The 13416-nt window shown below is 46.2% G+C and overlaps 1 protein-coding gene across 1 annotated transcript; it reads left to right on the top strand.

Annotated features, from left to right (window-relative positions):
* The first annotated feature begins 2179 nt into the window (after positions 1-2179).
* Positions 2180-11931, top strand: KIAA0408 (KIAA0408 ortholog). Its single transcript, XM_054393107.1, has 5 exons — positions 2180-2383; positions 4596-4937; positions 5386-5465; positions 7329-8697; positions 11758-11931. Exons 1-5 carry the CDS (start codon positions 2249-2251, stop codon positions 11929-11931), a joined length of 2100 nt encoding a protein of 699 aa, XP_054249082.1. The 5' UTR covers positions 2180-2248.
* The last annotated feature ends 1485 nt before the right edge of the window (positions 11932-13416 follow it).

Here is a 13416-nt window from a genome sequence, read left to right as displayed (position 1 = left end):
TTCTCCTTTCTTTTTCTTTCCCCCTCTCTTTCACTCACTCAGTTGTCACTTCTTTTCCTGTATGATATGCACAGTACTGAGACACATGGCACAACAAATACATTTAGCATTTTCTTAAGTCATCCAAAAATACAAACTGTATTGGAAATACAATTTAATCACTCCTTTTTTTCCCCTGTAAAATCAAGGGTAAGGTTTGTGTATCTGAATGGTTGTGCACATCCAATCTAATTAATCTCTGTTGAAAAATAACTTATCAGCTGATGTCACCACAGATTATTTTCAGAAGTTACTAGAGGTTGGCTGCAAACTCCTCTGTATTTTTAGTATGTGGGTAGAAAGGGCATGGGCGAGACTTGGGGGAATAATAATGTTAACATCAAATAGTTGTGTAAAACAGTTTTTACTTGAGAGGAGAGAGGGCTATGAAAATGCAGATGATGGAGACAAAATTGATTATCTGCTTGAATTTGATTGCTGTAATGAGCTTCTGACCTTGTCTAGGACATGCAGAAAGAGCACAGATACTGCTCTGATCCAGACAGCACATTAGAATGTGGCATTTGGCATCCCTTTGGGTTGCTTGTTCATGAAATACCCATGGGGACATCTCAGTGCACCAGGCAGACAGAGGATATACCACCAGGAATACAGATTTGATATTATTGCTGGTAGAGAAAAAAACCAAACAAGCAGAAAACCTTCCAAAACCCAACCAACCAACCAAAAGCACAAAACCCCAACCAAACAAATAAAAAACAAACCCACAAAAATAGCCAAACAAAACCCCAAACCAAGGACCAACCGAACAAAACCAAAACCCGAAACCAAACAGCATGAAAAAGAAGGAAAACGTCATAGAAAGAGGAGTTAAAACTCTCTGAGGAATTTATCCACTGTACAATAGCAGCAAAACTCTGCAGTCAGCCAGCTGCTGACATCAATAAACACTGAGTTTTCCTCTCAAAATTTATGTCAAGAGGAAATCAGAGAAGCATAAGAAGCAATACAAGCTTTTGGGGGATCTTAGAGCTACAAGTGACTATCTGTAATTTGTGTGACTTAACTTCTTCTGAGGTTTGATTTCATTTTGAAGCTCTTCACTTTTTTTTTAATAATCAGAGCCCCTTATGAAACAGCTTGGAAACGATGAAGATGAATGGAAAAATGACAACAGTAGTTCCCAGCACTGAGAAAGCAGCAGGAGGCTTTTCATTGCTGTCTACCTGCTTGAAAACACTATGATATAAATCTGTTCTTATATGTCTGGAAAAAAAAAGGTCTATAGTATTTACTTTCTTGCAGATGGAAGTGTGGTCATTATTACTGATCGCACACTATCCAAAGCACCACTTGGGCAAGTTCTAGGGATCTGCTGGAGAGAGTCCAGTGGAGGTTAGGAGGATGATAAAGGGACTGGAACATCTCTCCTATGAAGAACGACTGAGAGACCTGGGGCTGTTTAGTCTGGAGAAGAGAAGGCTGGGAGGGGAGCTTATTAGTGTTGATAAAGATCTGAGGGGTGTGGGGCAAGGAAAAGGGGCCAGGCTCTTTTTAATGGTATCCTGTGACAGGACAAGGAACAACAGGGATAAGGTGGAACCCAGGAAGTTCCACCTCAATATGAGGAGAAAAATCTCTACTGTGAGGGTGATGGTGCACTGTAACAGGATGCCAGAGAGGTTGTGGAGTCTCTTTCTCTGGAGGCTTTCCAGCCCCACCTGTTCCTGTGTGACTTGCCCTAGGTGACCCTGCTCTGGCAGGGGGGGTTGGACTGGATGAGCTTTCAAGGTGCTTTCCAACCCCTAACATTCTGTGATTCTAGACGGATTATGCCTACCTACCTGTCTTGTTTATGACGTTACAGCATTTATACATTGATTTCTTTCATTCTGACATAATTTGAAAGGATTCTAGTGGAGAAGAGAGTTAACTTTTCTTTGTTTCTCAGAAATGCTTTGAAAGGTAACAAAGACATAAACGTAGCCAAGAAAAAAAAAGAAAAAGGAGAGAAAAAAATTATAGAATCACAGAATTGTTTGGGTTGGAAAAGACCTTTAAGGTCATTGAGTCCAAATGAGGAGGTATTGACCTGGTTTCAAAGTTCATTAGCACTGGATGTTTAGATTGCAAAAGGCTTGGAGTGCAGTGGAATAAGAAGGCTTCTGCTCAACTTCTAGGAAACATCCAGGGAAGAAAGAAAAAAAAAAAGCAGGGCTGTCTTCTTGCTGTTGCACAGACTGTAACCATGGACCTGCGTAAACAACTGGAGAACACCGAGAGGAACTGGACTAAAGAGAAGATGGAATTGCTGGAGAGGTTTGACAACGAAAGGAAAGAATGGGAATGTCAGTGGAAAGTCATGCAGAAGAAAATAGAAGAGGTACTTCTAAACAGAGGGATATGGACATGCTGGAAGGGACACAAGGATGAGCAGAGGGCTGGAGCTGCTCTCTTATGAGGAGAGACTGAGAGAGTTGGGGTTGTTCAGTCTGGAGAGGAGAAGGCTCCCAGGAGACCTTCTTGTGGCCTTCCAGGATCTGAAGGGGGCTACAGGAAAGCTGGGGAGGGACTTTTTAGGGTGTCAGGGAGTGATAGGACTGGGGGGGAATGGAACAAAGATAGAAATGGATATATTCAGATTGGATATTAGGAAGAAATTCTTCCCCATGAGGGTGGTGAGACACTGGCACAGGTTGCCCAGGGAGGTGATGGAAGCTTCATCCCTGGAGGTTTTTGCAGCCAGGCTGGATGTGGCTGTGAGCAACCTGCTGTAGTGTGAGGTGTCCCTGCCCCTGGCAGGAGGGTTGGAACTGGATGATCCTTGTGGTCCCTTCCAACCCTAACAATTCTGTGATTCTATACAAAGCTCTGAACATACTTGGGGTGAAGTGGCTGGAGGTCACTTCAGGTTTATTTTTTTTTCCTGAATTCTGTGTGGTGATAAGGTGAGGGAGAAGGGCTGTAGTGACGGGACAAGGGGCAGTGGTTTGAAACTGGAGCAGGGGGAGATTTAGGTTGGACATCAGGAGGATGTTCTTCACAGTGAAGGTGGTGAAATACTGCAACAGGTTGCCCAGGGGCATGGTTGAGGCCTCAGCCCTGGAGTAATCAAGATCAAACTTGATGTGGCCCTGAGCTTCCTGATCTAATTGGAGCTGTCCCTGCTCACTACAGGTGGGGGGTTGACAAAATGACCTTTGAGGGCCCCTTCCACCCTGATTCAATCTGTGATTACTCCAGGAAGAATTCTTTGGTTTAGGAGATGACACTGTTGAGTTCTGAGGAGGTATCCTTCCTTCTTACTGCCATGCTGACTCCATATGTGGCCCTCGCTTCTGGGAAATGACAAAATTCAGCCCGCATGTTCCACGAGCAGCTGGGCCTTGGGAGTGAAATCTGAAAGCCCAGGATGAGGTCACATGTCAAGTCTTTGAACATGGGAATGCTTCTAACCCCCAACACTGCCCCTGAAATGGCCACATGTTCTTCATGCTGTTACTCTTTTGCAGCCTCCTCCCAAAAGCTGCTGTGGTGGCCTCGTGTGCTGCGAGGGAGCAGGCAGATGGCTCTGCAGAGGTGCCTGCTCTGTGCTCTCTTCACAAGAGCAGCTTTGAGAAGGAATGTTTCTAAAGAGCCAGGGGATTTTTTTGTCACTGGAAATGATACTGTAAGCAGAAGAGAGTTATATGATGTGGCTGCTTTGTTTCTAATTTATAATTTCTCACAGTTTCCTACTTGGAATGTGCTGGGTGCCACTACTTAACACCTTTTCATTTACTAATGAAGCCACTGGATCTCAGCAGTTGGCATGACAGAAGGCCACAGCACATTGCTGAATGACAACCATTGTGCCATACTGGTTTACCACTGCAGTCAGAGGGAAGAATTCCACTTCTCTGACAGCCAGAAGAGTCTAGTCCAGTGCAGGTGGTGCAGTATGGGCTGAGAATTCACTTCCTCTCCTTAAACTAACATCCTTTAACAGGCTGTAGCACAGCCAGAGCTCTCTCCTTCCCATTCCCTCACACTCCCCATCCATCAGATCAGGGCTGTGTCTACTATGTAGTGTGCTGCTATTTCTTGGAAGCCAGCCATACAGCTTCTGGCTCAAGGCAGGGCCATTGACCTCAGGGAAACCCTTCCAAGCTCATCCTAGGGGTGGAAGCCATACATTAAAACCATGGCAAAAACTACACAGATCTACAGAATCCCAGAATGCCAGGTTGGAAGGGACCCCAAGGATCACCTGCTCCAACCTTTCTAGGTGATAGTGGAGTTGAAATGAGCTGGCCCAGCAGCCTGGCAAGCTGGGTATTAACACTGTGCAGTGTAGGGGAATACACTGCTTCCCTTGGGAGATGATTCCAGTGTCTGACTGCTCTGATGGGGAATTTATGAATGGTAGGAGCTCTTTCCTCATCCTGTGACAGTAATGGTCTGAGAAGTCTCACACTTTTCTGCTAACACATGTCCATCTTTTTGCTTGGTGCCACTGAGTGAAGCCTTATTCCAAGCACAGGATGCCTGTATTCTTTTACTCTGAGGTTCATCACAGTACCATGATTTCATAGAAGCTTCTGTTGGTTTTTCAGCTTTACCAGGAGGTAAGACTGAGAAGGGAGGGCAATATGAGTGTCCATGACAATAAGGCCATCCAGAGCAAGATGCTGCAGCTGTCCATGCATTCCCCTACTTTGGAAGAGAGTGACACAGTGGAGCTGAGCTATCAACACAATGTGACAAATGACAGGATGAAAAAAGAGAGTTTGCTCAGTAAACCAGGACAAGATTGTAAAGAAACCAGAACCAAGAGCAGAAAAAACACTCTGTTAATGGACAGCCTGGCCTTTGAGAATCATGAGGAACCTGCAGACAACCTCAGCATCAAAACTTCCCAGAAAAATACCAAGAATTACATTGGTGATCTCAATGTAGTAAGTAAAGTAGGAGCATGCTTCAGTTACAAGGGTGAGGGAAATGCTGAGGGCTTTGACCTGCCACATGAACCTAAGGAACTGAGGAAGAAATTCTTTACTCTGAGGGTGGTGGAACACTGCAACAGGTTGCCCAGGGAGGTGGTGGGCACCCATGGAGACATTCAAGATCAGGCTTGATGGGGCTCTGAGCAACCTGATCTAGTTGGGTATGTCCTCGCATACTGCTGGAGGGTTGGACTTGATGACCTCTAGAGGTCCCTTCCAACCCAGTGCATTCTGTGATTCTATGTCCCTGATTTCAGCTTCCCAGCTGGGAACGGTTTGATATCTTTCCTTATGCTGCTTTCCACTGCTGTGACTCTTAAATGCAAATCACCACAAAATAACTCTGCAGATAACTATCTGAAAGGCTTATGCTGAAAGGTTGTTTTTGTCTCTCATAAAGGCTCTTAAAGAACTTGCCAGAGTCAGTGAAGAATTATGCAGCTACCAAGAAGAAATTCGAAAGAAGTCCAACCACAGAGGGTAAAACCTTATTTTGACTCTTTATGTGAGAGGAAGGAAATGAGTATTGAGACTCTGCTTCTTTGAAGGGGGCTTTGCTGTTGAATTTCTGAGGAGCTGGGCAGATCCTATCCTAATGTTTCAGTGCTCAGCATAAAATATTCAGGTGAAATATACTGAAGTATGATAGAGGCAAATTTTACTGGCAAAATGGAGTTTATCTCTAGAATCTGGCAAAATGAAGTTTGGATTCATATGAGATTAGATTGTATTTGTTTTCTAGTGGCTATAGAGAGAGTTTCGAAAGTGAACAGATATTGTTAACTGCCTTGGATCCATTGTCAGGGTCCATACAATATGAACAGATAGTTGTGTCTGCCTTGAACCCATTTCCAGGGTCCATACAACATGAACAGATATTTCTGTCTGCCTTGGACCCATATTCAGGGTTCACACAACCTACACAACATGAACAGATAGTTCTGTCTGCCTTGGACCCATTTCCAGGGTCCATACAACACTGCATAGATTTTTTAGGATGGGAGGTTTCTTGCATGAAGCTCATATCTAGCTTCAAGTGTGAGGGATGTGACAGGAACTGACAATCCAAGAGTGCAAACAAGGCAAGAAGAGGGAAGGACAACCAGACATTTATACTAATGATATACTAAAGATGGTCAGCCAGACCTTGGTCAGTATGGCAAAAGAACATCTCACCATCTGTTGAAAATTCAGTGTTCATGGTCTCCTTCAGCAAGAAACACTCCAGTCTTCCTCTTGAGTTGTGCAGAAGTTCTCAGAAGCTAAGGCTGACCCTGTTGTGTGACAGGGTGCAGCCATGGAAGAGGTTGAGAGAGACCCCATGGAGTTCACCATCATGGCAAGTTCTTCTCAGATGCTCCCAAAAAGCAGAGGGACTTCGTGATCAGAGGCCTGGCAGCCCTGCCATATGAGGAAAGGCTGAGTGAGCTGGATCTGTTCAGCCTTGAGAAGGCTTAGGGGAGACCTTATTGTCCTGAAGCAGTGCATAAAGGATGGCTACCAGGAGGGTGGAGACTCCCTTTTTACAAGGAGTCCCATGGAGAAGACAAGAGGCAATGGGTACAAGTTACCACTGGGGAGAATCCAGTTGGACTGCAGAAGAAAAAGTTTCCCTGTGAGAGCAGTCAGACCCTTAATCACCTCCCAGGGGAAGCAGTGGAGTCCCCTACACTGCACTTTGTTAAGACTCAGCTTGCCAGGCTGCTGGACCAGCTCATTCCAACTACACCATCACCTAGAAAGGTTGGAGCAGGTGATCCTTGGGGTCCCTTGCAGCCTGGCACTCTGTGAGATTCATTCTTCCCCTGCCCCAGGCAAGCAGGCAGCTCCATGTCACTGGTGCATTCCTGCAGCTGGATCAGGGTTTGTATCCTTAAAGCAGAGTCAGAACTGAGGCCCAGTTTCTAAATCCTGGCTGAGAAAGGTGATTCTGGAACAGATCTCAAAAGACACATTTGTGCTGTCATGTGTAACCTACACAAGGGATTCCCTGGGGCCTGAAGCTTGCTTCATTCAGTTCATAGCTGGAATCAGTAGAACTCACAAGCTCCACTTGGGTCCTTACTGTAGGACAAGCAAACAAGCAAACATCTAGAAACACTGAGAGAAGGGAAAAAAAAAAAAAAGAGAATTTTAGTGGCAAGGGAAAGGAATACAGGATGGAACTTTCTTCAGAGCCTTCATTTATGTTACAAATACCCTGGGGCTGCAGCTAGACTGCTCCCAAATCTTTTTAAGCAGGCAGTGTTAAAATACCTGTTCATGGAAAAAAACCCAAATCCCTGTGCCCTGAGGGAATTCTCTTATTGCTCATCCCTAAGGCACCTCTCCTTTCCTTTCCAGAATGAAGTCACTTCCTTTCCTGGGGGAATTTGAGGAATCCCAAAGCACAGTTATCCTGCCTCAGATGAATCATGTGTCCAGCAATGAATCACAGGCTTCAGTTGCTTTTGAAACAGAGGAACATCATGACAGGAAGAACCTGATGAGCTCCAGCAAGGCTCTGAGGGACATGTCCTATGGCAGTCTCACCAGTGACAGAGGAGCAGACTGCAGACCCTGGCAGAAGAAAGAAGCTCCACCAGTTCCTCCCCGGAGCACTTCTCGGCACCTGACCAACTCCCTTTCTGCAATCATACAGCTTTCTGAAACACCACTGAGAGATCCAGGCAGCAAAAGCAGTGGCAAGGCTCAGGACTGCAGGAGTGGAAGGAAGCTGGGGAATCCTTCACCCATCACCCAGAGTGACACAGCAGCAGCCTGTGCAAGCGAGGGGCAGGCCGGGAGGGGTCCTGTGAAGGTAGCTGCTGCCATAGCTGGAAGCAGAAACGAGAGCCATGCACTGGCAAGTTTCTGCCACAACACATGGGCCTGTGATGTGGGCAAAGACAACAGAAGTGACCCTTCTCCCCTGACAGCCCAGAAGAGCTGTTCAGATGGAAACATGGCCCAAAGCACCAGGCTGCAGCAGAAACAAACTCCCAAGCCTCACAGCAGCCCTTATTACTGCACTGACTTCTACGCCCCTGCCACCCTGCACAACGATCTTTTGGAAGACTCTAGGAGTGCTTTGGGAAGGACCCAAAGAAATGAGACTTTAGCAGCCAAGATTGTTGAGTTTAACAGGGCTGTATTTCACACAGATAAAGGCAACAATGCTCTGCAAGCAAACCAGGTGCCCCCAGCAGCATCAGAAGACCACAACCCCTGTGGCCAGTTGTGTGACCCTACTGTTAGCAGGACAGAAATTGGAAATCCACCTTGTGTTTCCAATCCCAAATTGCCTGCAGCCAAGGAGCAAGAAACCAGCCCCCCCAGCAAAGCTGTCAGAACAACAACAGGGCAACAAAAGCAAACAAATGGACTTCCAAGTAGCAGTGGTTACAGGCAGATGCTCCATGAGCACGAGTGGAGACCGAGCGACTTCTCTGGCCGGCCGCGTTCCGCCGACTCAAGGTCAAACTACGGAGTGGTTGAAAAGCTCTTGAAAAACTATGAGAAGTCAATAGTGGCTTCTGCCTGCCCTCTGAAATGCTGCAAGGAGAGGTGGACACAGGCAAATTCTGAATTCACAGATGGGGCTTGTGAGGCATTGAGTCAGTATTTAGAAATGTTCCAGATTGAGCAAGGAAAGCAAGAATCGCCCAGGAGTCCAGCCAGGCACATCGGGCAGCAGCTCAAGCAAGGGAAAGAGAGGCAGAAGTTATCAGAGGTAAGGTTCATAATGGAAAAAAAAAAAACACCAAAACCAGAATAACTCAGTTTGATAGCAAGCTTCAGATTCTAAAATGAGGCAGGCTGATAGGAGCTTGTAAATAATTCTGTAGAAATAGATCCTTTAGGGCAGGATCTGGATGAATCAGGAGGATGAGTCAGGGTGCAAGATGGAGCAGAGGAGAATTCACATGAATATAAGGAAAAACTTTTTCACTGTGAGGGTGCTGAAGCCTTGGAGGAGGCTGCCCAGAGAGGTTGTGGAGCCTCCTTCTCTGGAGACTTTCAAAACCCACCTGGATGTGTTACTGTGTGTGACCTGCCCTGGCTGATCCTGCTCTGGCAGGTGGGTTGGATTCAAGGACCTTTCAAGGTCTCTTCCAACCCCTAATATTCTGGGATTCTGTGACTTCCTCTGGAGCTAACAGTTGTGGGAGGGCAGAAGCATGGAACTGACTGACCAGTGGAGACATGTGCCAGATTCTGATGTCTGCTGCTGTTGTGTAAAGCTGGATTGTAACTTCAGTGCAGTTCTTCAGGGAACCACAACCAGGTCTTAACTCTCTCCCTCCTTTCTTTAGCTGAGATTGTTTCTTAAGTCTCTCCAAAGCACACTTGGCCATGTCAAAGTCCTAGAGGGCTTAGATTGCATCCTTCAGCATGAAGGGTGCTGCTTCTTTTAAGATTTCCTTGGAACTGCCTATGAAAAAGAGTATTGTAGCTTCATAATGGTTCCAGTCATAAAGCAACCTCCTCATAGTCATGGCTGAGTTGCAGGCTTCTCCTGTATATTCAAGCAGGAAGATTCTGGCATGGCTAATTAATCTCTGTTTGGCTGCCTTTTGTTTGCAGCAGATTTGAAATGTTGCCTTTGCCCCCATTATTTCTTACTGAAAAGGGAAACAGATTTGAAAATAGGGTAATGGATATAAACTCCAGCACAGGAGGTTCCACCTCAACATGAGGAGGAACTTCTTCATTGTGAGGGTCACAGAGCACTGGAACAGGCTCCCCAGAGGGGTTGTGGAGTCTCCTTCTCTGGAGACTTTCAAGCCCTGTCTGGATGTGTTCCTGTATGACCTGTGCTGGATTCTATGGTCCTGCTTTAGCAGGGGGGTTAGACTGGAAGATCTCCAGAGGTCCCTTCCAATCCCTAACATCCTGTGACCCTGTGATCCTGTGACAACACACTGCAAAGTGTAGGTTCTGTAAAAGGCCTCCAAAAAATCCTTTTTCCTGAAGATCTCCTGGGCCAGGAACACAAAGAGATGCCCCTTAGTGTCTCAGGAAAGAGAAGGCAAATGTGTTTGGGGCTCAGAAACTGCAGTGGGTTCAGGCTGGCAGCTGGTGTGCTTTCGACTGTCACAGACTGCAGTGGAGCTGTGTGGATGTCAACAGCTGAGAATCTGACCATGCAGATTTGCTGCTGCATGGCTTTCTGACAGCCTTGCAGTGATGCAGCAACATCTTGCTTAGCAGACACATCTTCACTGCAGCACAGACACCCAAAACCAGGAAGCTTCTGATTTCTTTTTCATCAATGAGTGTGGAGGGAAGAAATAATAACCAATGACTGAGTTCACATTGAAGCCCAAAATAACTTTACTGGCATTTTTTTTCTCTGTGGTCTCACACTTTATGTTGTCATTTTCACGTGTACAAAGAGGAGAACATTGCCTGATTAGGGAGGACCATTTTAGGTGCAGCGGCATTCACATCACAAAGATGCAAAGGACTGCACCTGGCATGAGGCATTTCGTTTATTTTCCTTATTTTCACTTTGCATCACTGGAGTTAAGATCAAATTCCTTTGGCTTTCCTGTGTCTGCAGGCAGCCATGGCACTTCAGTCATACAGAAACAGGCTGAAATAGCTACCAAGGATAAACAGCTTCATAGAATCAGAATTCTTTTGGTTGGAAAAGATCTTTAAGATCATCCAGTACAACCATTCTCTATCTGCCAAGGCTGGGGCTAAACCATGGCCCTCAGCACCACATCTCTGCCTCTTTGAAACACTTCCAGAGATGGAGATTCAACCACCTGGGCAATCTGTGCCGGTGTTTGAGACCCTTTTCAGGGAAGAAGTTTCTTCTAATCTCCAACTTAACCGCCCCTCAGGCCATTTGCTCTCCTCCTATCACATGTTACTAGGGAGAAGAGACCAACCCCCACCTGTCCCCAGCCTCTTTTGAGGGAGCTGTAGAGAGCAATGAGGTCTCCTCTCAGCCTCCTCCTCTACAGACTAAACACCCCTAGTCCCCTGTAGGTACAGGACACTGAGGTGCTGGAGCTTGTTTAGAGAAGGACAGCAAAGCTGGGGAAGGGTCTGGAGAACAGGGCTGGTGAGGAGCAGCTGAGGGAACTGGGGGTGTTTAGTCTGGAGAACAGGAGGCTGAGAGCAGACCTCATTGCTCTCTATAACTCCCAGGAAGGAGGATGGAGTGAGGTGGGAGTTTGGTTCTTCTCCCTAGTATCAGGTGACAGAATGAGAGGAAATGGCCTGAAGTTGTGCCAGGGGAGGGTTAGGTTGGAGATTAGAGAAAAATGTCTTTGCTGCAAGAGTGGTCAGGGATCGGAAGAGGCTGCCCAGGGAGGTGGTGGAGTCCCCATCCCTGGAGGTGTTGAAGAACTGTGTGGCCATGGCACTTTGGGACATGGTTTGATGGCCATGGTGGTGTTGGGTTGATGGTTGGACTCCTTGATCTTAGAGGGCTTTGCAAGCAAAACAATTCTAGAGTTCTATGATAATTCACTGGCAAAAACCCCTTCCAAATATGAAAAGCAATGAGAAGTGAAGGTCAGCCTTGGCTTGCACTAAGTCTTTGTACCTCTCCTGGTGCCTGACACCTGTCTCCATGTATGTTAAAGCACAGCCAGCCCTGTGGGAGTCCCTGTGCATGGCCACGGCTGTTGTGATGCATTCTCCGCATCGCTCTGCTCCTTTTAATAGCTTCGCACCACCTGTTCTGAGCTCATCCCAAATATTTTCCTACATTCCCGCTGCATTCCACAAAAGCCCTAACTTGTTAAAGCCAGGACTTGCCTTTGTCTTCTAGATCTCTGTGGCAGCCAAGTGTTCCGGTGGGAAAGGTTTCTCCCGGCCTGCTCGCCCAGCCAATCGCCGCTTACCTTCCAGATGGGCATCCAGGTCGCCCTCCGCACCGCCGGCTGTCAGGAGAGCAGCTTACAACTGCCCTGTGTCCTTTCGGGCAGAGACCTCTGTAGTCTGAGCCCACAGCTGGCTTGGATGGTGTTGGGAATGCTCCACACCTCGTCCTAAGCCTATCTGGGATGTCTTCCAGCACCCAGTTCTCCACTGCTGCCTCTCGCCCGAGAGAGATCCGCCCCCACCTGCCGGACAAAGCTTTTCGAATCTTAGATCATCTGAATCTTAGATCATCATCACCATGGTCTTCAGTGTTTTTATTGAGATGAACTAATTACATCCCTGGATTTTCTCTGGGGTTTGGGGTTTGGTTTGGTTTTGTTGGGTTATTTTTTTTCTTTGGGAGAGGTGGGTAATAGCCCATGTGGAATTTCTTTTGAATTTCTTCCTTAACTTGCCACTCAGTTTTGAGTCGAAATCAATGTACAGTGCTGTATATTCTGAGCCTTCTGCAGAGAGCAGGAGGTAAAGCTGTGTGCATGACCCATGTGTTTTGTAGGTGCATGTGTTGGGCTAGGAAGTATCCCAGGTCTGTATTTAGAAGAGCCAAACTGTGCTAGTGTCAACATTGAAACTGCAACCTATATGCCTACATCTCTCTCTATAAATATATATATATATTAGATTATATTCTTGGTCTTTTCTTTGAAACAAAGGTTTGAAATATACAGTCCTGATCACATTTATATTTTGTATATCTTTTACATAGCTCCACAGGTGTAGTATTTAATGTCCCAAAGCCTATATATGTATTTTAGTGACTGACTGACTGACTGCAGAGATAATTGCCTTGCACAGTTATGTACCTGAAGCAGACTCACTTCCCTGACTCCTCAGTCATGCTTCATGGCATCCTCCTCCCATTCTCTAACAACCTAGGTCAAAAATACCCCACCCTTTTTTTATTTCCCTGAATGAAAGTCTTACCTGATTTGTAATACCTTAGCTCTTTTCAGCACCAGAGACATTCCTGAAACCCTTCCAATCCCTTTGCAAAGCTTCAATGTGCCATTCAATATAGAGAATACTGTAAACACTCCAGTGGTTTCAACTAGTGTAACTAACAATTTCTGAAGGGCAGAAAAGGATTGGACATGCTCAGTTCTGTAAAACTTAAGGGTTCTTTGTTTTTGTTTTTTTTACTTCCATCTAGCATTATACTTTGAGGTTTGGCAAACTCAGATCCAAACAATGGACTGGTTTGACTTCCACTCAAGGCAGGAGAACAAGGACCATTGTTCCCAGTGCAGCAGCCACACTCCTTTTTTTTTTCTTTTTTTGACTCTTTTCCTAGACCAGAGTGCCTGAGCCACTGGCTTAATCCACTGCTCCTGGACTGGTTCCTGACAGTCCCTTCTGATGTTTACTTGCACTCTGGCAACAAGCTGCATCTAGTACAGAAATACTGCTTTGAGGTAGGCTCATAATGGTGTCCCAAATCCTAGATATGTGGCACTGGAAGGATGTTTTGCCACCTGAATGACATGCAAAGAGCCTGGCTTGTTCCTTTCCACAGCCTGAAGGGAAGATGGATGCTACCCAGACTCTT

This window comes from Indicator indicator, chromosome 27, assembly GCF_027791375.1.
Source record: "Indicator indicator isolate 239-I01 chromosome 27, UM_Iind_1.1, whole genome shotgun sequence".
Taxonomy (NCBI): Eukaryota; Metazoa; Chordata; class Aves; order Piciformes; family Indicatoridae; genus Indicator; species Indicator indicator.
The sequence above is the reverse complement of the archived record's forward strand: the minus strand, read 5'-3'. Positions and strand labels throughout refer to the sequence as shown.